The following is a 25,722-nucleotide window of genomic DNA, read 5'->3' as shown; positions in this document are numbered from 1 at the left end:
CCATCAGGGTTTTTTGTCATACATGGTATGTGCTGCACCTTAATCCAATCTGTTGAGGCTTCAAGCTGTACTTCTTATTCAGTGACATTTTTGAAACCTGTCAATGGGGCTACAGCAGAGTTCCAACAGGCCATGCTCACTTGAGTTAATAGGATCAATCTGTCAAGAATCTTACCAGTCAAGGTGGACTGAAAAGTAGAATCAGGGCCTGTTTGAATGAACAGTGAATGAACAATTGTTAGGGAACATGGGCAAGAAGGCAGGAATCTCGTAGAATTCATGGGATGTATGAGTGGGGAACGACGCATATGCTAATAATCAGGCAAAGTTTGTTTTAGTGAGGCCCTACCCACTAATAGCACATTCATTCTGCAAGTGTACATCTGTATGTTGCCAAAAAAACATGCATCTGAGCAAAAAGGGAGGCAACAAAATAAAGTTTGGGAAAGTCTAAACATCTGCAGAAGAACAGAAGCAGCAAGATACGGACTGAGCATGGGAGGGCATGGAACAGGAAGACAGAAATGGAATGGGGTATTCTGAAAATATATTACTGTACTGATGGCCTAACTAGAATTCTCAAGAAGAGCATTCCATGTTTTATTGAAGATCCCATTTATGAAATCCAAGTCTTCACCCTTGCTCAAAGTATGCCACATTCTGTGGCTATAACAGCTGTATTTCCTTTAACAATATTTCTCTGCATACCTCTCCTATCGAATTCTCAAAAGGATATTTGGAAACAGGTCTCTAGTTCCTTCAGGAAATACATATTATCTTTAAAAATAAGCTTTACACTGAGGCTACATGAACTCACAACGATAATTTGCTTGAAAGTCACCTTTCTCACTTCCAAGGAAAGCTCAAAAATAAGTTCTTTAAAGGCTGATATTAAAAGTAATAGAAATATGCATCTCTTATATACATGATGTACATCTTTTTATGGAAAAGGGGCAGGCAATTCTTGTCAGCTCCAATCAGCGTGCCAAACCAAGAGTCTCTCAAATTTTAGAGGATCAGAAGTACAATTCAGGCACCACTTTCTAAAATCAAATTACATGGTTTTTTTTAGAACCCCATAGATAAAGAATTGCTTTTCAAATATTTATTTATGCTTTTATTTATTAATTAATAAAAGTAATTAACGTTTACACTGCTGGAGACTTCATGGACCTTCATATAGTTGCCTTGGGATCAATACCATATGTATATTTCAATACATAAATTCAAATAAATAGATAGATAGATAGATAGATAGATAGATAGATAGATAGATAGATAGAATTCCACTGCTATCTCCCAGGAATTTTTATGATGGCTTCCCATTCCCTGTTCTAGCCTTTTGAAATCATCTAAGACCAGTTAGTTGCTGCCACTTAGCCAGTCTTAAATAATTGCATCTTCTCACTATTCATAGCAGTTTACATTGCTTTTTAATGAGCATATTGCAAAGTGCAGTAAAATATATTAAAAATAAAACAGATGCTAAGATCACTAAGAAGCTACGCTCTCTATAGAAAAGAGCAGATTCCTAGCAGACAAGCTTGCACCAGCATAAAAATACCTTTACTAATTCAGTGAAAAATAGCCAAAGAAGGGTCCATCAGAGAAGGCTTCACTGACAAAATGTCCAATAATGATGATGCAGCCTTGGAGAAGGTCCTGTTTCTTGCTGCAATCCACTGTATCACCACTCTAGGTGGGACACAGGTCCAAAAGTAGGCCAATGTTAATTATAGTCAATGCCGCTGAAAAATCCTGTAGAAACAATAGGAATGTATTTCCCTGTTTGCTGCTTAGTGGCCAGGGAAAAATAAAGTAGTCAAAGCAATCTCAGTCCAAGAATCAAGTCTGAATCCTCATTAAAATGGATCCAAATTAATCCATTAGTCCAAAACCATCTGGAGTTGAGATTACATGACACATGAGAAAACCTTCCCCAAGTGAGATATTTAAGAGCAATCCATCTTTTTTTCCCCTTTCTTTGTGAAGGCTTATTGCAAGCATATCAGCATGAATGAATACCTTTATTACGGTCTTTGACCAGCCTTTACAATAAAAAAAAATAGTTTACTCCAACAAATCGTTGTCACGAAAAAGGAAAACAATAAAACAGTGAAACAAGATATCTAATTAAAAGTTTTGCCTAATTGTATAACTTGATAGAAATATTCGGCATGTGTGAATGTAGCATCAGCATCCCTTAGAAAGAAATAAAAATCTATCAGTATGACCCTCAAATTTAAAAAGGATTGGGGAGATCAGAGCACGTCTCGGGGCATCATAAAAAGGACACTGTATGAGGACATGGACAAGAGTTTCTACCTCCCTGGATCCACAGGGGCAAAGTCTCTGTGAATAAGGAGTCCCATGAAATCTTCCTGCCAGCCATGCTGAAGGAAAGGCATCAAAGAGGGCTGTGGAAAAGGCCCATCTCCATTTGCTTAAGGAGAGATTATGTAGATAACCTACAGTAGAGAGTTTGCAGCTATCTAGGATTTGAAGACAGAATTCATGCATGTCATATTTATTTACATCCTAAGTAAACCTTAATAATTTAGGTTTTAGCAGAGCATGAGGTGTAAATCCCAGCCATTCCATTCATACCACATGGGTTATGCTTTGCATGTCATGTGAAATGAGTCAGTTGTGGTTTATTCAATAAATCACAGTTAAGCAAACCACAGTTAAGGCTTTGTGCAACTCTAGCCATATTGCACTGCAGCCACAATGATCCACAGAGGGTGAGTTCAACAATTTGGGTGGGGGAAAGACCTAATTAATTCATTTTTGGGTGGTCATAAATATTTTCTTTACCAGGTAATATTTACGGGATAAGCAGAGAGATCATTTTACAGACAAAGATTTGCTTCCAACTGCCGACATCCTGAGAATCCCATTTAGTTATCACACATACCCTCTTGCTCAACTCTTCTCCTCCATGAATCTATCTAATCCCTTTTAAAACTCATCTAAGCTACCTCCCAGCACTCCAACTTCTAAAAGTGAATTCCATATGTTTTCCACCTGTATCGTATCTTTCTTTAGTCATCTTGAATCTATTTCCCATCAATTTCAGGGGATAATCCCCTCTTCCAGAAACAGAGAAAGGTTTCGACTCGTATCATATTCTTTATCCCACATGATTTTACATATCTTCATCTTCTCCAACAATACAGCATGTGTGTATTTATTTAAAAGGAAAAATCCCAAAAGGGCCATCTTACCAGGAAGGATGTGTAACATTATATCCTTACACACCTGTACATGTTTATTAGCGTTATGGAGTACTTGTGCAGAAGTCCTGCAAAGTGTGCAGAAGTCTACAAGTCTTTAAAACAGCCTCACCTTTTCCCAGAATTGTGCACTCAAAGCACCTGTCTGCAGTCTAATTAAGCTTATTCAGAAATAACCGTCATTAAGAATGTTAAATACATTCCTTTATGACTTAAGGATGAAGTTAAAGTTCCCTTTGGGGGGAAACGTAGTAGTTAAAGATGTAAATGTGAGGCTGAATTATACCCAAAAATATGGAAGTAGATGTTTTATGAAGAACTCTAGCTCTCTGGAGCCAGTAAAATAATTATCCTTTTAGGTGGAAACAAAGCCTGTCAAGAGAGCAGATTTAGGAGATGATTTCTTTGTCAATTTTTGAAATTGTTTTCTTTTTCTTTTCCTTAAGTTTCAGTACATTTTATTACTATTGTATAATTGTACCATGACTTATTATTTTTATCTGTGTTAAATTTCACTACTGAAATATTTTAAAAATTAGAAATAAACCTAATTTTAGTAATTGCTGCCTGTCAAGTACAATTCTAAAATTACCATCCTATATTTATTTATCAGAGATAAAATTCCATTAAACTCAAAAGGACAATTTCTCTGTAGATGGGAACAGAATTGCACTGTAAATCTTTTGTCTAAATTACAAAGCTGCAAATGCTCAGGACCTTTCTCTTAAGAAACAAACCAAGCACCATATTCATTTGGTTTGTTGATGTTACTTTATTTTGAGCTGTATCTGTGTCACTTTTATACCATATTCCAAAGTAGCCATATCATAGATTTATATTAAGATACTGTTCTACTGTCATTTATTTTCAACCCTTTTCTTATATACACTTATTTTAAATTTATAGAAATATTTTGACCCTCAAAAGCCCTCAGAAAGCAACCTGAGTTTAATAATTCCCTCGATTTTTTTTCTTTTCAAGTTTTTAAAAGGAAATGCTATTTCTCAAGGGACACTAATATACTATTAATAAAAATCCCTTGTTGTTATGCCTACTTAAAGAAACAGAATTCTTTTGGCATACGTTTAACAGCTGTTTCGGTTCTGTTTGGTTTAACATCCCCCAAAAAGACATACAAGATGCTTTAGCAAACTAAAATAAAATAAAATAAACTGAACCACTAAAACAAACAATAACAGGATTTAAACAAAGCATTAAAACCACATTTAAACGCCACAACCTCAAGTAAATGATTTAAAAATGAAAAATCATTTAAAACAGGCCACATTAAAATGCCCAGCAAGCATTCGCTTTGTCACAGCTGCTAGCCACAGAGTTGCTTTCACTGAGCCATCCGCCACGATCTCAGGATTTCTTCTTGTCCTCACCCCTGAGTTTATATGTGAAATTAAAAAGTGTTTTGCTCCAGTGCAAGGCCACTTTATGCTTCCAAACTACAATGTGTGGGCCATTTTTTTTTACCAGTTCTCTCAGTCTGGAACGGTCCTTCTGAAGATCTTCTCAGACGGATCCAGGTCTCACCATCCTGATGGCAGGGATGTTCATGAAGAAACCATACCAGCTCCTTGGAAGGACTCCCGGCTTGCTCAATTCTACTGCTATTTAGTCCTGCCCTCTGCCTCCTGTTACCAACCTTTTTATGCCACAGCTATTAAGTTTATGGAAGACACTTTAGCAGAAGCTTTTCGGAAGCCCAAGAATCAAACTTCTGTAGTAGAGTTTCCCAACCTTTGCAACTTCAAGATGTGTGGACCTCAACGCCCAGAAATTCAGTCACCACTATCCACAAGTCTGGTATCATTCTTGAGAATTTCTGAATGTTCACACTGCAAGATTTTTCTTTCTGGAATTTTGCAAAATTATAAAAGTATACAGGTTTTCAGAAGGAGGATAAAACCAGCTGACCTTCCTTCACTTTTCCTTACATACACAATGTCCTGCTATTCTTTCCTGAACAGCTGCCCCCATAGAAGCACAGTTTTTCTTCAGTGATGGCTTACACTTTAGAAACATAAAAAGGTTATAAAACATTCTTGTTTGACAGTAATTGACAAGTAGAATGAAATGGACAGAGAAAAGCTGTCTGAAGTCCCAGAACTGCCTTTCAACATCTCATTTGTAATGTGACAGAAGGAACAGCTGGGGGCAGGCAATCTGCTTTTTGTCACTAGGAAAATGACCAAGAGAAGTTCTGGTCAAGGGTGACTGGCCATCTACCTCTGACCTAACCTCTGGCCCTCAAAAACCTCAAACTCTACCTCCACAACTTCAAAAGATCACCTCACCACTGCTGTATCCCAAGAGAGGAATGGTCTATCCCCTCACATGCAGATGTTCTTTTACTTCCATGACTTACACCACTGACTGCCCCAAGCACCTGAGATACATTACCAACTCTTGATCTGCTGTGAGAAATCTATAGCATGCAGGCATGTTGAGGATAGTTTGATGGTTCCATGTGTGGTGGGCAAACTTTTAGTATGTGCTTAAGATTGCGCATAATACTGGGAGGGGCTGAAGGCTGTAAAATCAGAAAGCCACAACACAAACACAAAGCTGGCTTGGGAATAAATTTGGAGGGTTTTCACTGGGGTTTAGGACCACAGGTTGTCCGCCCGTTAGGACTCAGTGTGCTGAAGTTCTAGACCACCTGATGAGAACAATCCCAGGATACATATTCGTATTTCCATTGTTTCCGAATGCCACCAATGCCATACAGTAGACATCCATTTCACCCAGAGGTTAGCTACTGTATGTTACCCTTTTGTAGCAAAACCCACAAAGCATCAGGAGGCACCTTAAAGTTCAAAACCAATATACACTTTTGCAGATGACTTTACTGGATGATGAAGGAGCATTTGATCTACAGTGTCACAAAACTCTGAATTGCTTTTATTTTCACTCATGCGTGGGCATGGCAATGCACAGTAAACGGAGCAAAGCTTCTATCACACAGCCCCAACTGTCATTATGACTTTTTCACACACACACACACACACACACACACTGTGTGGATGACCTTGTATTCATCTCTTTTATTGCTCTTCACTTCAGTGTCAAATAAGATCCAGGCTACATACGCACTATGGAAACAAGAGGCCACTGATTACACTGGAAATCTTCCCTTTCTGCCTTTATTTTTCATTCAAGCTCATACAGGGAGCAGAATTACCCCAAGCACATCCATCTCTTGCACACTAACTAGATTCTCCAATAGCTCGCAAGTTTCAAAGAATCCTGGCAAACCTAGGCTTTTGATTCTACATTTTTATCTTTGATGACGAGAAGGAAAATGCAGAGGCCACATTATTTTCTTTAGAAGAATGTGTAACCTTTCACTGTTATATCACAGCAAGTGAAAGGTAAATTATCAATTTATCTTCAAACGTGAAACTTCACTGCAAAGAGACTTTAGGGTGGACTTTGAAGAAGATCCCAAAACATACAGTACGTCTACCCCTCACAACTGTGAGATTCTTCCATTCTATAGAAAACAGGGTCCCAATATTATGAAACCCAGCAGTTTTGTCTATGAGTGAAAATTCTGTTTTGAATAATAAAAGCAAAGAAACAAATTTGAAAGGAAAAAATGTAGCACCTCAGGGACAAATTATAATAAACCTTTTACTGCACATGCTACTTTTCTACATGCAGGAATTTTTTTATATATGTAGGGGGAATGCTTTAAAATATAATATGGTTGAGTGCCATATCAATCTATCCAACAATTCCACCACCCCCCTTTTTTTTTTACTGTAAGTCACTTTGTGTCAATAGAAAAGTGGGACTAATAGACTAACCGACTAAACAAACATCTCACTCTGCATGCTATGCAGAAGTTCTGTTGATTTATTTTGGAACACTATAGAGATTTTCTTGGGCAGACTAGAAACTCCTGCAGACTGAATCACTAACAAACAGATGGAAAGACAAGGGGCAGACCAAACTATTTGTGTCCATTCATTCACTCTCTGCCACATCTACAAAGTGGGAGGTGGATGACCCACGTTTAACAACAAAAAGGTTCAGGCAGGTGAGGTATCTGACTTCTCCTTGCCTTACCTTTCTCTTCCCCGGCACCAAAAATGATCTGGGTGAGGAGGAAAGTGTCCAGAGTTGCAAGAAGACTGAAAAAGGAGAAGATTTGCTATAAAACTTAATCCCTTACCCTTCTGCTGATATGGAGGAAGCAGATGCACAAACAAGAATGTGGTTGGCTTGAACCTGCCCTGCAGAGCTCCAAAACTAAGTCTCTGCATCAGTGTTTCTCAGCCTTGGCAACTTCAAGATGGGTGGACTTCAACTCCCAGAATTCGCCAGCCAGCATGTCCACCCATCTTGAAGTTGCCAAGGCTGAGAAACACTGCTCTGCATTATAACCTTCTAAGAATCCAATTCTGTTTGTAGGAAGCAGGAAGCTTTTGGGTTTCTCTTCAAGACAGGATGAAATTAATGAGGCTAATCACATGATAGGAGCTGTTGCAGTTATTAAAGCGACATGGGAAACGGCTGTTTTTAAGAGGTTTTCCGTACCCATTCCATTCCACCGCGTTTGCTCCTACTTGGCCAACCTTGTCCTGTTGCTGCTTCTATCTCCAAGCCACCCTCTTTTTAGCAACTATTTCTGAGACTCCAGAATGAGAGCGTAAGTTGTGACAAGACTTGGCACTTGGCTTCAATCTCTAAAATCAACTTCCACCAAGAACAATGCCTGCCGTTCAGTGTCAACAGCGGTTGGGGTTTTTACAGCTCATGGACACAGACCTTACAAAAGGGCCGTAGCTCCTTCTAAAGCGGCGATGGAGGGCATGAACAGAAGACTGCATTCCATAATCAGGACATTGTTCTCTTTAAATGGACCCACAAAGAGTGCCAGGGAAGGGTGTGTGTCTTGTTTTTAAAGCAGTAAATTATGTTAATTCATTTCCTCTGGCCAAACAGCAGTAATAAACTTGGGGAAAGAGGGGAGCAGAAAGTAAACAAGAGTCTATTACAAGGAAGTGGGAGGGGAGGTAACGGAAGAATGTAGCCAAATACCTCTTTAGGCGAAGGCATTGGTTTCAGAGTTGGTAAGTATCTGCTGCACTTGAGTTCTCTGGAAGCATAAATGGAACCATTTTCCTAGTTCTCAACTTGATGGACAGCTGGAAAATTCAGGGGATCCAGGAAATAAAGAGTGCATTACCCAGAAGCCTTATCTATCATCTCAGAAGCTTTCAGCCACATGCTATTGGAAGCAAATGTCAACTTCAACCAGTATCCAAACAAGGAGCCAGTTTGTTGTTTCTATCATGAAAATCATTCCTCCATGAACTATCTAGACCAGATCCAATACATGATCTTTCCAAAAAGGGCCGTGTGTTGTTCAAGGAAAGAGCTTATCCAACTCCTGCTTTGGAGAAGGAAGGAAGGAAGGAAGGAAGGAAGGAAGGAAGGAAGGAAGGAAGGAAGGAAGGAAGGAAGGAAGGAAGGAAGGAGATGGCTGTAGAAGGTTTAAAGAAACATCTCCCCTGATTCCACTTATGGAGCTGATATTCTTTAAAGTAGAAATGTCCCCCTGGATACTGAATCAGCATATTCTGAGTAGCATATCTGCACTTTGGTTCCCCATCCCCAAATGAAGTTAATTATCAATGAAGAGTACAAAATTGTATAGGCAAAATGCTATCTTAATTCTCTATATGGGTCTACAAACAGTTTTGATGTTCTCATTTATAGCTAGCTAATGACCACAAACAAATCTACCCCCTTGCCTTTTCATACAACCAACAGTGTTTCAAAGCTGGTCATTTGTTACTCTGTAGCAACAAGCAACAATCAAATATTCTAATGGGAAAGTGTAGGCGACCTGAGTTTACCATTGGCCTGTGTTTCAAAATTATTGTTTATCCCAGGACAGAAATACAGTAAGCTTGAAGTGAAATACGGTCTCCTCTACTCAGTTACTGGGCTAAAATAGGTGCAGCCAGAACCTGTTCAGCCAGATACCTTGTGCAAATGTAATATATTAATATATTGATGTGATTACAGCACGTGGGTGGGCCAGAAGCAAAGTAGCCAACATAAGTTACTGATCGCCTTTAAAAGTGGGCCGACATTAAGCATTTGCAACATTCGGGTCACATCAACTGACACCGTAACTCAACTACAGGGCAGGTGTAGAGTCACTTGTTGAGATGGGTGGCTACAGAAATCAAATTAATTAATTAACACAACACACATACCATGAGGCTATCACATAAATGATGTCCGTTATGCAATTTTCAAATGAGATCAGGTGTCATTTGCACAATGATACTGCAATGCGCACGATGTCATCAGGGTTTGTAGTGGACAGCTATGACTGGGTAAATAGTAAAAAGATGCCTATTTAAGGCAAGTGGGCTTAAGCATTTTTTGGTATTCTTGGCATCTTGGCTTCAGTGCCCTTTTTAAGAGAAAGAAAGCAAATGGTGATTTGTGCATAGAGTCATGGACATTGCATAGCTCACAGCCATCCAACGTATGCACTAAGATCATCTGGGGAAGCCCTCCATGGGGTTCCATGGGAGAATGCTCCATCCTGGCTGGCCCCTTTCTTTTAGACAACGGTTGAAGATACTCTGTTCCACCAACCAAGAGTTGCCAACAACTCCCAACCAGATTGTCTCTTTAGATTCCCTATTATAAATTCCCTATCTTCTTCTTGAGAAGAAACCTTCTTCAGAGGCTCAGCATTGATCATTTTAAGGGTTGTTGATTTGTTATTGATGGTTTTATTTAAGGTTGCTTTTACCACCCTTTGGGAGGAAGAACAACAGAAATGCAACAAAGGGATAAGTAATAACAATTGCATTTATATCAAGCAATGGGTCTGAAATGCCCCCAACCCAAAGGATGAAGGCAAACTAAGGTCATTAGGCACATGACTTGATTCAATTAGATGTACTCCAGATACCTCTTCCATGCACCCTTATAGCTTTTTTTCCTCTAAAAGTGATCTGTGTGCATTTTAACCCAATAGTCAATTCTCACGTTACATGTTTCTGCATGAAGATCCAATGTTGCATGAAATATCCTACACATTTCACCATGTAAGAATGGTCCAAAAGTGCATTCCATCTGGACCAGAAATAGGAACCAGCTTTGTTACAAGTTTGGATCTCTGTACATAAACCTTCAGTGTGAGAGCCGGTTTGGTCTAGTGGTTAAGGTGCTGGGCTAGAAACCAGGAGTCAGTGAGTTCTAGTCCCACCTTAGGCACGAAAGCCGACTGGGTGACCTTGGGCCAGTCACTCCCTCTCAGCCCAAGAGCCAATCAGGCGTGGTATGAGAGTTCTAGTCCCGACTTAGACATGAAGCCGGCTGGGTGACCTTGGGCCAGTCACTTTCTCTCAGCCCAACTCGCTGCAATGCAGACTAGCCTCCTTGTGGTGCACCCCAGGCAACGTGACTTGTCACACCTAAATAGTCCACACATCTGACTGCTGGACCTCACAAGGATTTCCCAGCAAGAAAAAAGCAGCATGAACACCGAACTGCTACGCCATATGATTAAAAAAAAAAACCTTCAGTGTAAAAAGAAGCAATCATACACTGGTAATTTTAAAATGGGATCTAAAGAGTCCTTGCAGTTGTTTAAAACAACTCCCTTGCAATAAAGGAAAGAACTTCCAAGAATGTAAGGTTAGAATCACAGCCTCTCAGCTAGAATCATCATACTTCTTTGCCTCCTTAGGGTAAGGAAAGCATAAATACTGAACGTTAAACAGATACTATTAGCCAACATGCAACACTCCCAGATGAGCCATACCAAGGAACTGATTCAATTCTTCTGAGCCAATTTCCACCCATTCGGGGAAAAACAAACCTTTTTCTGTGGCTTATATTAGCAGGAAGCCCCAATCTCATTAATCCCTGACAAAATTAGCACGGACAGTGCAGTGTTTCCGATTGACTCAATTACTTCTATTGACAATAAGCACAGACATGTTATTGCAAGTCTTCATTATTATTTCTACTGTGTCTATTTTCTTTCTCTGGAGCCAATGAATGGAAAGTTGAAAAAAAGACATTGCTTAGATGACCTAAGTTAGCTGTCTTGCACATTTCTGAAGCCAACATCACAGAAATCCGCAATACAGAGCTTGGTTTGGGCAGCCAACCTTACCACAAATTCTAGCGATGTAACACTCCAAATGCTATCATCCCCATTGGTATGGTCACATGTAGAGGACTGGTTTGGGATAGAATTTAAAAACACACGTTCTGTTCATAAAACCCTCCATGTGAACTAAAAGAGTTTCTTGGTTCAATGCTACCGAGCATGCAAATTTTCAAGAATTTAATTCATATATAACCTATTTAAATACTTTTGACACCTACCCAACATTTTTCTTCTATTTCAGTTGTGCTGGGAAGGAGAATTGCGTGATTGCAATGGGATACTTTCAATGGGACCATCATAAGTCAAGGTTTACTCAGCTATTTTTTAAAAAATCCAAAATGAGTCTTGCATGAATCAATAAATGATGGAACACGAAGTACAAATTTGCTAAGCTTTCCAAAGCTAACCTTTTATATTAATTGCCCAAAAGATCCGCAAACCTGGCCAAAAGGTTAATAGTGGTGCGATCCTGCCATGGTTTAAACAAAATAAGGTTTCCCAAATTGTATCTGGAACTATTAGTGATCTGACCTCTCATATTCAAATATTGAGAGTTCCAAAAATGCAAACTAAAAAGAATGAAAACCTGATTGTTTTATAGCACGTCTTCCATCATTCCCTCCACAGCCATATGACCAAATGCCTAAGACTGTGTAAATCTTTCATAAAATAAATTTACCAGGCACGGAGAAAAATTGTTTTCTTTCCAACCAAGAATGAACCTTGTCTTCAGCAATTAGGAAAGGAAGCGAGAGAGAAAGAGAAAGATTGGGGACTAAAAAAAGGGCAGAAATGAAGACAAATCCAAGTTTTTTCCAAGAGGTCTCTGTTCCCAATTTACATTTTTCTTCCTTTCCTGACGCTCAAAATTAAGTTTGAGCACTTAATGTAAGAAGTAGCCTGGAGTTATTGGCTGGATTTCTTCCTGAAAATTGGATGGATTTTGATGAAATGAAACCGTTAGATTAGTCAAAGCACTCCTGGATGCCATGTTTACAAAATTACAATGAGGAGACTGTGTAATCAGGGCAACAAACCAAATGTAAGACAGCCGATGTTTATCTGACTTATGAACCAGGAGGGGAGGGACCTGGATTTGGAGAAGACTGTTTGCGCAAACACCGGCAAACTTTAGACCTGCACAGTAACATATATTCACAGCCCTCACTTCTGAATAAAGCAATGATTCATAGAATTCTGTTCCAGGGCTCCAAATGAAATCACAGCTTTCGGGGCACACAAATGTTTTCTCTATTCATACTGTATCTCTATGTCCCCATGCAGTTAAATGCCAAGTCTAAGGCCTATTCACACATGGTGTCTCTCTCTCTCTTTTTTTAAGTGCAGATCTAGCATTTAAAGAGTAAATGTGACAAACTGATGTCTGGAAATGCAGATGAGATCAGGACAGCCAATGTAACTTCAATTCTATCTTGAGCACATTATGAAAGACAAAACCACGTTGGTTGCTGTGCTCTAGCTAAAGCAGCTATAAGATCGGTAAGACTTCATTGCAAGCAAAGCTTGAGCGATGTGAACGTCTGTTGAATATGGAAGCTAAGGATGCTCTTATTTTTGGTACACGTGACAGGCAAGTAAAAAGAGGTGGAGCTTGGAGAATTGCTGGCGGGGCCTCACTTTCATAAAAGCCCTGTGAAAAAAAGTTGAGTACATGTGTTGAGGGACATGTTGGCCAAATTAAATTGTTGTGCCCATCACCCGTGATCCCACTTCTCTGATGAAGAGTCCGAAAATACCTGATTTTAAGCATGTATTTAAGTGATACTAGTATTTTAATTATTTTTATTTTAATTTATTAATTAAATTTTAATTAATAAATTAAATTAAAATATTAATATAATTAAAATAATTAGTGTTTTTACAATTCAACCAATGAATAATCCTTTTATTAAAAATTAATAGAGAATCACAGTCATCAAATCCAAGCAAGCTGAAATTGAAGCACCCCTGAACAGTCTCTGTTTGAACATGCCCAGTTAAGGGAAGGCTACCACCTGAACTGAAAGAACCAGTTAGGGATAGGTTATCATGGAGAAAATCCATCTATGGGGTCACTAGGCCTCGAAAATGACCGGATGGCACATAACCAATCAATCAACCATTTGAGCACTGTCTCCACGGTCAGGTTCCTCAGACAATTACAGGTAGTCCTCGACTTACGACCAGAATTGGGACCAGAATTTCCATTGTAAGTCACTGCAGTTGTAAGTCGAGTCACCACGTGGCCAGACCCATTTTACGACCATTTTTACACCAGTCATTAAGCGAACCCAGCTTCCCCAATGGATTTTTTGCCAGAAAACAGCAAAAAAGTCACAAACCATGATCATGTGACTGCAAGATGCTGCAACCGGTCATAAATGCAAGCCGGTTGCCAAAAACCTGAAATGTGATCATGTGACCGCGGGGGTGTGTGTGACATTTTGTCACTCTTGGAAGTGCTTTACAGGCCGTAAAGCACCTATTCCAAGGCTGCCATAACTTTGGACCATCGTTAAACGAATGGTCGTAAGTCAAGGACTACCTGTAACACATTTTTCTAAGCATTCAATTGGAATCTGCTTTCTTGCAATTTAAGACCAATATTCAGTATCCTTCACTCTGAGATGATAGAGGACAGATCTTGGTCCTCTTCAACGTGAATCCTTTCGGGTATTTGAAGAGTACTCTTGTGTCCTTCCTCAAGATTCAATCTCATCTTTCTCAAGATTTAATTTTCAAGATCCCTCACTCACATCTTCACCTCTGGAACACTCATTGTTCTTTTTTTGCACCTGTTCCATGTAGAATACCTGGATGAAAAAGGAAATTTTGATCTGCAGTCAAAAGCATGGTCACTGGCCATTAGGTCATTCTCAGAAGATCATTTCAAATTCTGGCCTCCAACACAAGAAGGGGGTCACTTCTCTAAAGGCTTACAACAGTTTGCCTGCTCATCCTCCTCTGACAGAGTTAATGCATGACTGGTATGACATCAAAAGTGGCCCTCCTTTTCCCAGAGCAATCCCAATCTTTCACCTGTTGGCTCAGTTAAGGCTGCAGACAACACTGCTACAACACAGTAACAATGTTGTTGGCAATACTCCATTGATACACTCTGGGAAAGCTAAACAATAAACAAGAGAATGTAGCTTTTTGTTTAAATACAAATATAGATTCTTCTCTCTAGACAATTTCCAAATCAAAATCTGTAGTAATAAGCTGAGAAAAATGAATAAGCCTGCTGATGCTCCCCAGATGTGATGGGAGAACTGTTGGGGGACACCAACTCAGAACTGACTGGCATTATTTGGGCAAATTTTAAATGACAAATCCATTATTACATTATCATCATCATCATCATCGCTGTTGTTGTTATTATATTAGAATCCTTCCCTGAATACACTAAGTATCAGCTAAAATTAGAAAGCTTTTGATCACATTTCATATCAACTTAAAAGGATGCTCACAGAATGATTATCAGCAACCATCTTAAGAAGATCTTTAGACACCCCCATCTCAGACCTGATAGTCTTTCAGTTCCAAGCTGTTACACTAAAATCTTTTATCATGTAATGCTATAGCTACTCAGAAAGAAATCAACTATGACCCAAAGTCCTACTAACCTGCATTTTGTTTTGTACACAGAACCTGAGATTTGTATGGTACTAGGTTCTTGTCAAGTAATTGACAATTAGGATACCCTCTCAAAAAGTACAACGAAAATTTGGGCCACTGAAAGTAGACTCATCCATGGACATACAAATATACACATTTAACATTAAGCTGTGTGGTATGTCTATTTGTGACAGAACCTACTCCCTTCTGCAACAATATATATATATCTATATACACACACACACACACTCCCTCCCTCTCTCTCTCTCTCTCTCTTAAAAAGAAGTTTACCCCATTCTTTAACCAAAAATCCTTTGTTTACAAAAGTAATCAACGATTATTTAGTGTTTAAAGTCCCTCCAATAAATTTTTATTTCATCTGGACAATCCATGGTACTGTTTAGTTTTTAAAGCACATGTTTTTTCAAAGCCTCCAGAATAGTTGCAGGCAAATCCAAAGGCATGAAATAAAACCTGGTTAAAAAGGATTTTAATGCTAGGAATGGAACTAAGTATTAAAAATACTCCAGATGAGGCCAAATGTATTTCAGTGAACACTTCTTAATGCAGCATGAAACAGAAGGGAAACATTTTGGCATGAAATAAAACCTTTGTTTTTAGTAAAAGCAGGGGGAAAGCAAGTTTCTTCTAAAGTGCTTCAACACTGGGATTAATTTAAAAGTAGTTTCTCTGAAAAACAAAATGATTTTACAAGGCACTGCAGTTTCAGCTGGGGTATTACACATCTATGGAAAAAATAGAGCTATGTTGATACTCTCAAACTGTGTAAATAAAACAAGGACTTTGGAATATCCTTTTCTCAGGATGAATCCAAGGAAAAATTCTGCGGGTCTTTCTAGCAGTTTGCAAAGAGTACACAGAAACTTCAAAACAGATAGTTCATCAGCTTTACTTATTTCGTTCTGCTGTAATTTTGATACACTGACTGAGCCCGCAGTACTTGCTTAGATGGGAGTAAACCTCAATAAATTTAGCTGGACCTCCTTCTCAGTTGGTAAGTATGCTGTAGGATCTGCCTTACACACACAGGTGTGTTCCAGCACCTGGCCAAAATTCAATAAAGGTTAACTATCCCTAAAAAAAATTTCAACATGCCCAAATGCAGTGGGTCACCCATGTTGTTGTTTGACATCCAATACCAATGCTGATGTGCACATCTGTTCACTGAAATTGTCAGCATCCACAGATTTTGGTCCAGTAATTTAAATTAAATATTATGAATCTTGTCCAAGCACAGACAGCTCAACCCCGTTCCCGACTCTGATTCCTGATTTGTAAAAGGCACTGAGACATTTCTGGAGATTCATTTTGGTCAGCAAATGAAATTAAATGCCTGTTAGATGTGTTATTAATTGCAAGCGATGAAAGATTTTCTTCAATCTGTTATCTGCTGTCCTCACTAAGACAGGTCACGGGCAATACAGATTTCTGTCTAGTAAGTAAGTGAAAGTCAGAAAAGATAAACAAGCCTAAGGGAAAATCAATGACAGCGAATCAACTCCAACAATTTAGTCTGACATATAATTTTTAATTTGATATCAGTAAAGCCAAAATCAAAATACTGTACAAGTGGCCCTCATAGTCCAGAATGACTGAGTACCTAACAGTCATTACGCAAATCCTTTCTAAGTCTCTGTTATCTGAAAAAACTCAATTGTATTAACAGCAATATAATAGAAATTAAACAGCCTAATTGAGCAAACTAAATAATCAGTATTTTGTTTCCAACCAATAGTGTTTTTAGGGTGTTTTCAAAACCATGTGGCAACTATCAGTAACTTCTCACCACAATGAAAATAGCACCCAAAACCACTGGTTTCAGGAACAGATCAACAGGGAAACTGATACGTCTTTCCCAAAACTTCTAAACACCCTGTATGATACCTTATACAGATCACTTGGCCCAGCCAGGTGCACCCTACTCTGACCATATACGGCCCCCAAGGTGAAATGATGTCAATCTGACAGACCCAGAGCAACCTCTAGGCTGCTCAGCCCCAAGAGACCATGTGTGAAAAACATTAGGCTGGATTACAGACGCTGAAGAAACATGACTAAACAGGATGTCTAACCTAAGTGGGCGACATGCTATGAACTTCCCCTACTAGGTACTGTGGTTCTCTTATGCAAGGTAAGGATTTTATGGGACTAGTCCTGCTTTAACAGGTTTAAAAGAGAGTAGATACTCAAAAGGTATCTTTTTCAGTGCCTGAACATATGCTTGGTAGGGGAAGTTATAAAATCTCTCTGTCAACATCATAGTATTACTGAAATGCCATCATACTCCGAGGATGGAGCTAGTATCTCCTCTAATCATAAATTATCCAGACCAGTCCCAAAAGGCAATTGCGTGCTTCCTATTAAATAACCAGAGGTGCAAAATCTTCAGAAGAACAGCCAAATTCTGGGCTATAGAAAAAGCTAGAAAATTAAGTTCATTAAGGAGGACATGGAATGTGTGAACGCCACCCCTGAAGATGCCTTGGACCAAGCCAAATGGAGACGGATATGCCGACAAGCGGACCCTGCCATAGCGTGGGAAAAATGTTAAGAAGAAGAAGAAAAAGCTAGAAAATACAGCCATTTCCATTAAAGCATAGCAACATACTCACTAGATACTGATTTTTTTAATCTCCATATATTGCAATAAATATTTAGTTTCTGTACTTCTAAAGCATATTTGGAATTGGCTTAGAGGTTATAGTGGTTTTAGTAAATGTTCAAGAAAGACTATACCATGCTGATGCTGTAGCTTAAAGGCCATATAAAAGATTTTCCATTCAGCTCTTATTGTTAAACCCACTTCAGAAGCTACTACAGTGGTGTGGTAAATGTCACAGAACTGAAACGTGGGTCCTTTTTTCTGACCTGCCATCATATCCCATAGAATATTCTTATGAATAGAATATTCATAGAATAATGTCCTTAGGTCGATGGAAGAGTTCGATGAATTTAAAAGCAGAGTGGACCTATGGAAAGCTACAAAGGACCAGCACTGGATGGAACCAGCAGAGGAGTTGGCACCTGGGTTTGGCAAAAGTTGGGAAGTATGGAAATCACTGAACAGACTATACACAGGCGTAACAAGATCCAGAGATACTCTGAACAAACGGGGCTATCCGGTGGCCTCTGCCCTTTGTGAATCTGGAGACATGCAGACAACACCACATATGTACACCTCTCCTCTCTGCCCTGATCAATGCACATCTGAGGATCTCACGACAGTGCGACAGATCGCAATTAATGTTGCCAGTTTTGGGGCAAGATCTGTTTAACGTTTTATATATTTTAACTGTTATATTTTAAATTCTATGTTTTACAGTATGCCTTATTTTAACTGTGATGCTTCTGACACGAATAAATAAATAAAATCCCACAGAAATCAGACAATAACCTAAACAATATTTCACTAGGTTGAACATAAAGTCATACTTTAAAGGCTGAAATTTAAACTTAGGTGGTTCTGACCAAAACAAATGACCAGTTATGGAACTGGAGGGCTGATATCTCCATTAAAGATAATAAGCAATGACGGGATGGGATGGGATGGTCAACTTAGAGCCACCAAAAACTCTGTCCACCCTCTAGTGACAAGGAGGAGTATCTGCCTGAGATGGAAGCAAAATGCAAAACTAGTAATCCAATCTGAAGGGTGGTGCGCTTGAAGGTGGAGATGGGAACCAGAAGTTCTCAGGCCTATATAAACATGTAACACCCACTCAGCTTCCAGAACACCAAGCACCCTGCCAAGATTCTTCTAATTTGTAGGAAGGCTGGGAGTTCAAAACAACCAAGTTTAAGCTACAAAAGGCCTAAAAGCATTTGCAAACTCTCACTAGTAGGGGGAAGTCAACTGCTCTCTGTGGGTTTGTGCTTATCTGCAGTGGGGATTCTTATCTAGCAAAGCAGGGTCTAGTGTCAAGTCCTAAGTCAAGAGATTTGGAAATTACTCTTGAGCCTTGGTGTGGGAAGCCTGACAGCTTGGCTACCTACCCATAATCCCATCCCTACAAGAGGAGAGAGGAAAGTTATCAGCTAGAGCTCGAAGAATGGCGTGATGGCTTTAACCCACTGGTGATTCTGCACATATTGATGAGGCCGCGATGCCTTGCTCCAGGATCTGAGCAAAGCAGCTGCCCAGGTGAACTTGGCAGCCTGCATGATGAACTGCTGGCTCCCATCTCAACCCTCAGAGAGCATCTTTCCCGTGCAACCTCAGGAGCCCTGCAGAAGAGACGGTCTTGGTAAGAGTACGTGCTCTGTATGTAGTCCTTGGTTAATGACAGTAATTGGGACCAGAATTTCCATCACTAAGCAACACGGTTGTGAAGCGTGATGTCATGTGACCGCATCACTTAGCATCGGCAATCCTGGCAGTCCCCGTTGCCCTTAACTGAATCCCACTGGTTGTTAGGCAAGGACCCACCTCGAACCAAGCCACTCCCAGCTTGGTCCCTCTCAGCCCCAAGCCTTGGTAAGGTAAGGGACGTCCTCCACTTCAGCGCCCCTCACCTGCCTATCTCCCCCCCATCTCTGCCCTTTTGGCCACCCGCCTACCCACTGCCACCAGCTGCCTCCACTGCCCATCCCTGCCTGCCACCGCTGAGGTGAAAGAAGGCCCAAATTTTGTTCACGTGACCGCAGAGACACTGCAGTGGCCAGAACTTCAAGGACCGGTCATAAGTCCCTTCATTCAGCACCGTTGTAACACTCACTGAACGAATGGATGATAAGCAAGGACTTCCTGTATTAATTAATTGGACGTGCATATAATTTGGAATTTCCACCTCAGGCAATAAAACAATTTGGGTTTTGATCATTTCTACCAGACATGGGCTCAACTTCAGCCTAGGAGATGCCCAATGATTAGAATTAGGGTTACTCCTCAGCAGTCTTCCCCCAATATGGCATCCAGAGGTATGGATTTCAACTTCCAGGATTCTCAGCAGTATGGGCCCTCACAAGAAAGATTCCTTGTAAGGGCAACCCATTCTGTACCACTTATAAGAATTATTGTATTATTATTATTAGTTGTATTATGTTTTTGTTTTGGTTATTTCTTGTTTACTGTTTTTAACCCATCCAGTCTGCAAGCGAGGCAGCCCTAACCATATGATTCACTTAACAACCACATGGTTCGCTTAAGGCCCATGGTGATTCACTTAACGACTGCTGCAAAACAGGTTGTAAAATCATGTCAAATTCGCTTAATGACCACTTCACTTAGCAACTGAAATTCCTGTCCCAATTGTGGTCATTAAGTGAGGACTACCTGTATACTCCTTCTTTTCCTCACATTTTACAGTAGAGGAAACTACAACTTGATTAAAGTTTGGTAGGAACCATGTGAAAATGCAAGGGAGGTCAAAGACCAATGAGATGTCAGTTCAGTTTCCTGCTCTACTTTGTCTAGTTTCAACCCAAATTATTGCTTGGGCTAATAAGATGGACAACCTTTCTAGTTAAATTACCATATGGAGAAGGACAGAATAACAATCTACAGCTACATTTTAGAAACTAACACTTAAAAGTGCATTGGTTGAATTCAACTCAAATGATATATTATAACACACTACATGGTTCTCACACTCATCTGGTTGCCCTTTCAGACGTTGGCAAAATCTCTGGGTTTAAATGGAAAGGCCCGGAGTGTCACTTACTGTCTCTACTTTTCAGAACCATGTTAGATTCTCTTGATTCCTCTGAAGAACATTCCGAATTCTTTTATGCAGCCCTAATTATGAAGGAACTTATTCTATGTCTCTTTTGTCTATCTTGAGCAATCCAAACTTCTCTCTAATGTTGATTTCCTCTGCAGACATTATGAAATCCAAAATAATAACCGTGGCCTTTTTAATCTGAGTGCCACATTTCAGACATGCAATAAAGAACCCAAGACAAAGGCAGTAAAAATGTAGCAATTAAAACTAGTTTTCTCCCCAGACTTTACTGAATACCCTTCTTGTCTCTAAGTCTTTCTAGATTCTTCACTGAGCTCCAAATGATGCATTAATTTATAAAGTTAATAATTTATAGCAGCATTTAATAAATTCAGCTACTGCCCCATCATGTTGAGAATAGGACTCCCTTCAGGCTTTGGGGTGTTTTAGGTCTTTCCTCTTCATCCAGTGTGTAAACAGGGGCAGCTTACTCTACTACTGCTTCAATCAAAGATTTGCTAGGGGGTAAGCACAATGGGGGAACCAGACAATAAGCACACACCCATTGTTTTTGCAAATTTTGGAGTCTCTTCATCTTGGATTGACCTACCGAGATATGTGTGACAACGTCCCAGGCTAATATCAGATTTAAATGGTAAAGACTGCTTCTGAAACAGTCTTCAAGCAAGTCAGATATGGTCCCTCTAGTTGAGTGTTGTCTCTATAGATTGCCAGTATACGACCAACAGGAGCTTCTCTGATTCCTAGGAATGAATCTGGGCCTGTTCTATGGAAAACTCATTCAGTTACGTCCTTCCCTCTTCTCTCTAATCCACAAGTGGGCTCCAGAACCTGAACAACATTAGCATCCCCAGACCAATGAAAATATTCTGTGTTGCCTGAAGAATGGTCAAGCGTCAGTGGAAAGTACATACTTCAAAATAACTTTAACTAGACAGTTGGGTAAACAGGGCCTGTTTGTACGTCAAAGGAGAAGAAGGGTTTCTTATTAGGAAAACATTCTTCATGCCAGCTTCATTCAAACTCTAAAAGGGGCTGCTCCGGTTTTCTGATAAGAAAGGGACGGTAACACCTCCCAGGCTTGTGTGGTTCTTTAATCCTTGGTTAGTTTATTCTTGATAAAGAATCCCACATTTGCCCCCCACCCTGCCACCCCCACCTTGCTGTTTCTCTGCCTTCTCCCTGATAAAGGCCAACCTGTTTAGGGGAATCTGATCGTATGTTGGAGCCACTGGGCTAAAGTATGTGCTAGCTGTTGAGAACTGTCATTTGTCTGTCATTTACGGGAAGTTAATGGATTCATTTGTTTAGTTAGTGCAATTGGGAATACGCAGAGCAGAGCTGCGCTGGAAGAGATTAGAGGAGGGGAGAGGCTCCCCTGATCCACCCAGGAATGCAATTGTTTTCTTTTTCCTCCAGACTGAAAACTGGAAGCCAACTGGGTATTTTCACACCTAAAATTCAACAGCTATGGAAAGCCCCAGAGCACACCTGCATGGGCAGGATAAAAGTACCAGATGAGCACAGAATAGGTGTTGGAGATGCAACACTTCAATTGGGGGGGGGGGGGGAAGGAAGGAAGGAAGGAGGGAGGGAGGGAGGGAAGGAAGGGAGGAAGGAAGGAAGGAAATTGCATGCCTCAAGCACCACTATTACAGTTCCTGGAAAGAAGTCAACCGGAATAAAAAATAAACAAATTTATCCGCTCCCAGACAGCCTCATCTCTGTCTCCTTACCTCTTGCTGAATCAGCAAATGCAAGGATCCCCAGAATAAGGAGCACAACTGGGATTTCCATTCTGAACATCAGAGGGCTCGCAGTCCCCAGTTTACTCTCTAAAACCTGAAAATGAGAGAAAGGGTAAAGGGCCCAGTGAACACAACACACCAAATCCTGATCAAGCCTTATCAGCCAAGAACAGAACAGAAAAAAAAGTCTGCAGCTCAACTTTTAACCCAGCCGATCAAGGAAGTTATTTGTTAAAAACCTTTTCCACTCTGTGCAAGTCTTAACCGACACTTTGAACCACTTCTAGGTGAAACAGTAACAGGTTTTCACCTGGTGCTGAACTAAAATACAGAAACGCATGGGGGAGGGGGGACTAAGAATGGATCAGGCCCTACATGGATTTTCTTCTTTGGAAACTTCTATTAGCTAAAGCGCTTCCCCGGCACAGATTGGCAACACACAGGTGCAGAGCATTCACCAGATAGACTGCGCCAACCTGTAAATCTCTTCACCGCACTCTTTAAACGCCGTCTGAATTCCTCTCTCTTGTAAACTCTCCGGTTTAAATGTTCTCTGCCCTCGGGATACACAACAGTCCATGTCAACCACCAGGCAAAGCAAATAGTAATTACACCACGCCATTAGCTTACAAATTTGAGCCATCGCTTCTGGGATGGGGGGCGGGCGGCGGGGCGTGGGACGGGCGGAGAGAGGGAGGACGAGCTCGAGAAACGGACGGAGGCGAAGCCCTGGGTGCCGCTTCGCCCCGATCCACGCGAACCGATGGCGGCCCGAGCGGAGCTATCCCAAAAGACAAGGTTCCCGGGGGGGGGGGGGCAGGTGGGGAGAGAGCGAGGGGGACCCTTTGTTTGGAAAGCCTTTGCTCTCCGCGCCACCTGAGCGGCAGCCGGATCGAAGGCGCCCGCCTGTCCGCCCGCCCTGTCACCGCTCAGCCGCGCCAGCTCGGCGCAGGGCGCCCGCGGAGCGCAAGAGCGCAGCGACCAGGATCCGGCTCCGCGCCCGCCTCTAGCGCCTCCGCTCCCAAACTTCGGCGCGCCGCTCTTCCCTGGCGGGAGCCGAAGCACCCGACTCCGCGCCCGCCCGAGCAAAGGCCGCCCGGCGCTCTTCCCCGCGGCTGGCCGGCACGCCGGCCGCGGCAGCCGCCGAGCCTAAGCGGCGGCCGGCCGGCCCAGAGATCGCCCGTCTTGCAGTCCCGTGGAGGAGCGTCCCCGAACGGGATGCGGGGCGGAAGGAAGGAAGGAAGGAGGCAGGCACCTGGTAGAGCTGCCCATCACCGGGCAAACGGGCGCCGCCACGGCAGCAGCCACGTGGGAGCCGCCCGTTCCGGCGGCAGGATCGCGCGGACAAGTCGCCGGCGGCTCGGTGGGGCAGAGGGAGCGCCGCGCTGCCTACCTGCCGCCTCCTTGGAGTCCCGCGCCGGCCCGGCTCAAGCTGCCTCCCGCGCCGGACGCGTCCCCGGGGCCGGGCCGCCGCCGCCGCCGCCGCGTCCGGGGCGCCCCATGTGCCGGGCGCTCTCACCGCAACCGGCGTGGCTCGGCCGCTCGGCGCGGGACCGCTGACAAGCGCCCCGCGCCCCGCGGGCTCTGCCCTGGGGCCGCCCGCCAAGTCCCCGCCGCGGGCGTCGCGACTGGGACCTGCCGCGCCTCCAGCACGCTCGCCTCTCACCGCCGGGCTCGGCGCGCCCCGGGGCCGAGCGCCGCGCCCCGCGCCACCATCGCTCGCCACCACAAAGGAGCCGGGCGGCGGCGGCGGCGGCGGCGCCCCCAGCCCCGACGGCTGGCTCCCGGAGTGCTGCGGCAGAGCCGCCTGCCGGAGCGTCGCCGGCGAGCGCCTGACACCAAGCGGCGGGGATCGCTCCAGCGCCGGAGCCGCGGCGGGATGCCGGGGAGCGCGAGGGGGCGGGATGCCGTCCGCCGGAGCCCGAGGCGAGGCGACGAGGCGGGCCTGGCGGGCGCGGAGGGGAGGGGAGGCGGCGGCGGCGGCGGCCGGAGCTCCGAGCGGAGGCGAGGACGACTGACCCCCCCGCCCCGCTCGGGGATCCTGGGGCGCTCGGAACTCGGCGAGCGCCGCCCGGCCCCGCCCCGGCTCAACTTCCCACCAATCGGCTCCCGCCCTCCCTCCGCCCGGCTCGCTTCCCGGCCTTAACCCTTTGCTTCGCCGCCCGCAGACTGGGCGGCCGCGCGGCATCGGGAGCGGCTGCCCGTCGCAGGGACCCGGGGGGAGGAGGGCGCCAGCCGCCCCGGCCTCGTCGGCGCCTTCAGCCTGGGCGCTGCCACGGCCGGAGCCAGTTCCCCCGCCCCGGGACCAGGCTCGGGGGACCGCCGCGGGCTGCGAACGCCGGGACGGAGAGCCGCGGCGAACAGCCAAGGCGATCCCGTGGCGCTGCCGGAGCTCCCTTCTCCGAACACCCTAACCCTGCACGGTGGGGTCGCGCGAGTTGGGGGGGATCTCTCCCCGCCCCCACCCCCGCAATCAGCCGGGCTGACTTTCGGCGCTGTAGACTTTCCGCCCCCTGCGGCCGTCCCGTCGCGCCCCCCGCCACGCACCCGATTTCACGCCGCTTCGCTTCCAGTTGCAGCAGGACCGTCTGTTGCGACCCGGAGCAGAAGTTCCGGAGGCGCCACAGCATCCCCCCGCCCCTTTCGACAGAGAGACCCCCCTCTGACCCTCTCTCAAAAGGCGAGCCCTTCGAAACGCAGCCCGGGCAGAGAGAGGCGAGGAGAGAACGAAGGAGAGCACCTGAGGTTTCTTGCCCCGGGGCTCAGTCACAGGTAGATTGCAATAAGAAGGGGAGGCTCGGCAGAAAGCAAGAACCGGTTCCTCGCGGGGTCCGTTTTCATTTGCAGTGGGGAGGAATTGGTGGACGCCAGCAGCTCGACCGTAACTTGCCGATGCCCCCGCTGGTTCTCCAAAGTTAGTAGCGCAGTTAGAGTTGTCTCCTCCTCCTCTCCTCCTCCTCCTCCTCTTTTGTGACACATCTTGGACGGGTGGAAGTGAGACAGTCGCTGCTTTCTCCCGCGTTCTTCAGGAATGGAGAGCACGTGTTTCTTTTCAGGAACGGATTCAGGCTCTTTTTCATCCCTAGAGAACGGCCCGTTCGTCACGTTGACTGCTCACCCGAAGACCGCGTTGTTCATTTTGTGTCTCTCCAAAGCAGTGCAGTCTCTAGACTCTTCAAGGCCAAAATCCAAGGCATTTAATACAAATTGCAGTATAACCTGCGCATTGTTCCTGTCTTGCTCGGATGGAA

At 43.3% G+C, this 25,722-nt stretch overlaps 1 protein-coding gene across 1 annotated transcript in view; it reads right to left on the bottom strand.

Annotated features, from left to right (window-relative positions):
• Nucleotides 1-23,945, bottom strand: part of FGFRL1 (fibroblast growth factor receptor like 1) — a 180,084-nt gene extending 156,139 nt beyond the window's left edge. Inside the window, exons 1-2 of the mRNA XM_063304587.1 lie at nt 23,865-23,945; nt 22,460-22,565 (exon numbers count right to left, since the gene is read on the bottom strand). Of these exons, the coding sequence (XP_063160657.1) occupies nt 22,460-22,529 (70 nt within the window). The 5' untranslated portion in view covers nt 22,530-22,565; nt 23,865-23,945. The remainder of the gene's footprint in view (nt 1-22,459; nt 22,566-23,864) is intronic.
• Between the last annotated feature and the right edge of the window lie 1,777 nt (nt 23,946-25,722).

The sequence above is a fragment of the Candoia aspera genome, chromosome 5 (assembly GCF_035149785.1).
Source record: "Candoia aspera isolate rCanAsp1 chromosome 5, rCanAsp1.hap2, whole genome shotgun sequence".
Classification (NCBI taxonomy): Eukaryota; Metazoa; Chordata; class Lepidosauria; order Squamata; family Boidae; genus Candoia; species Candoia aspera.
The sequence above is the reverse complement of the archived record's forward strand: the minus strand, read 5'-3'. Positions and strand labels throughout refer to the sequence as shown.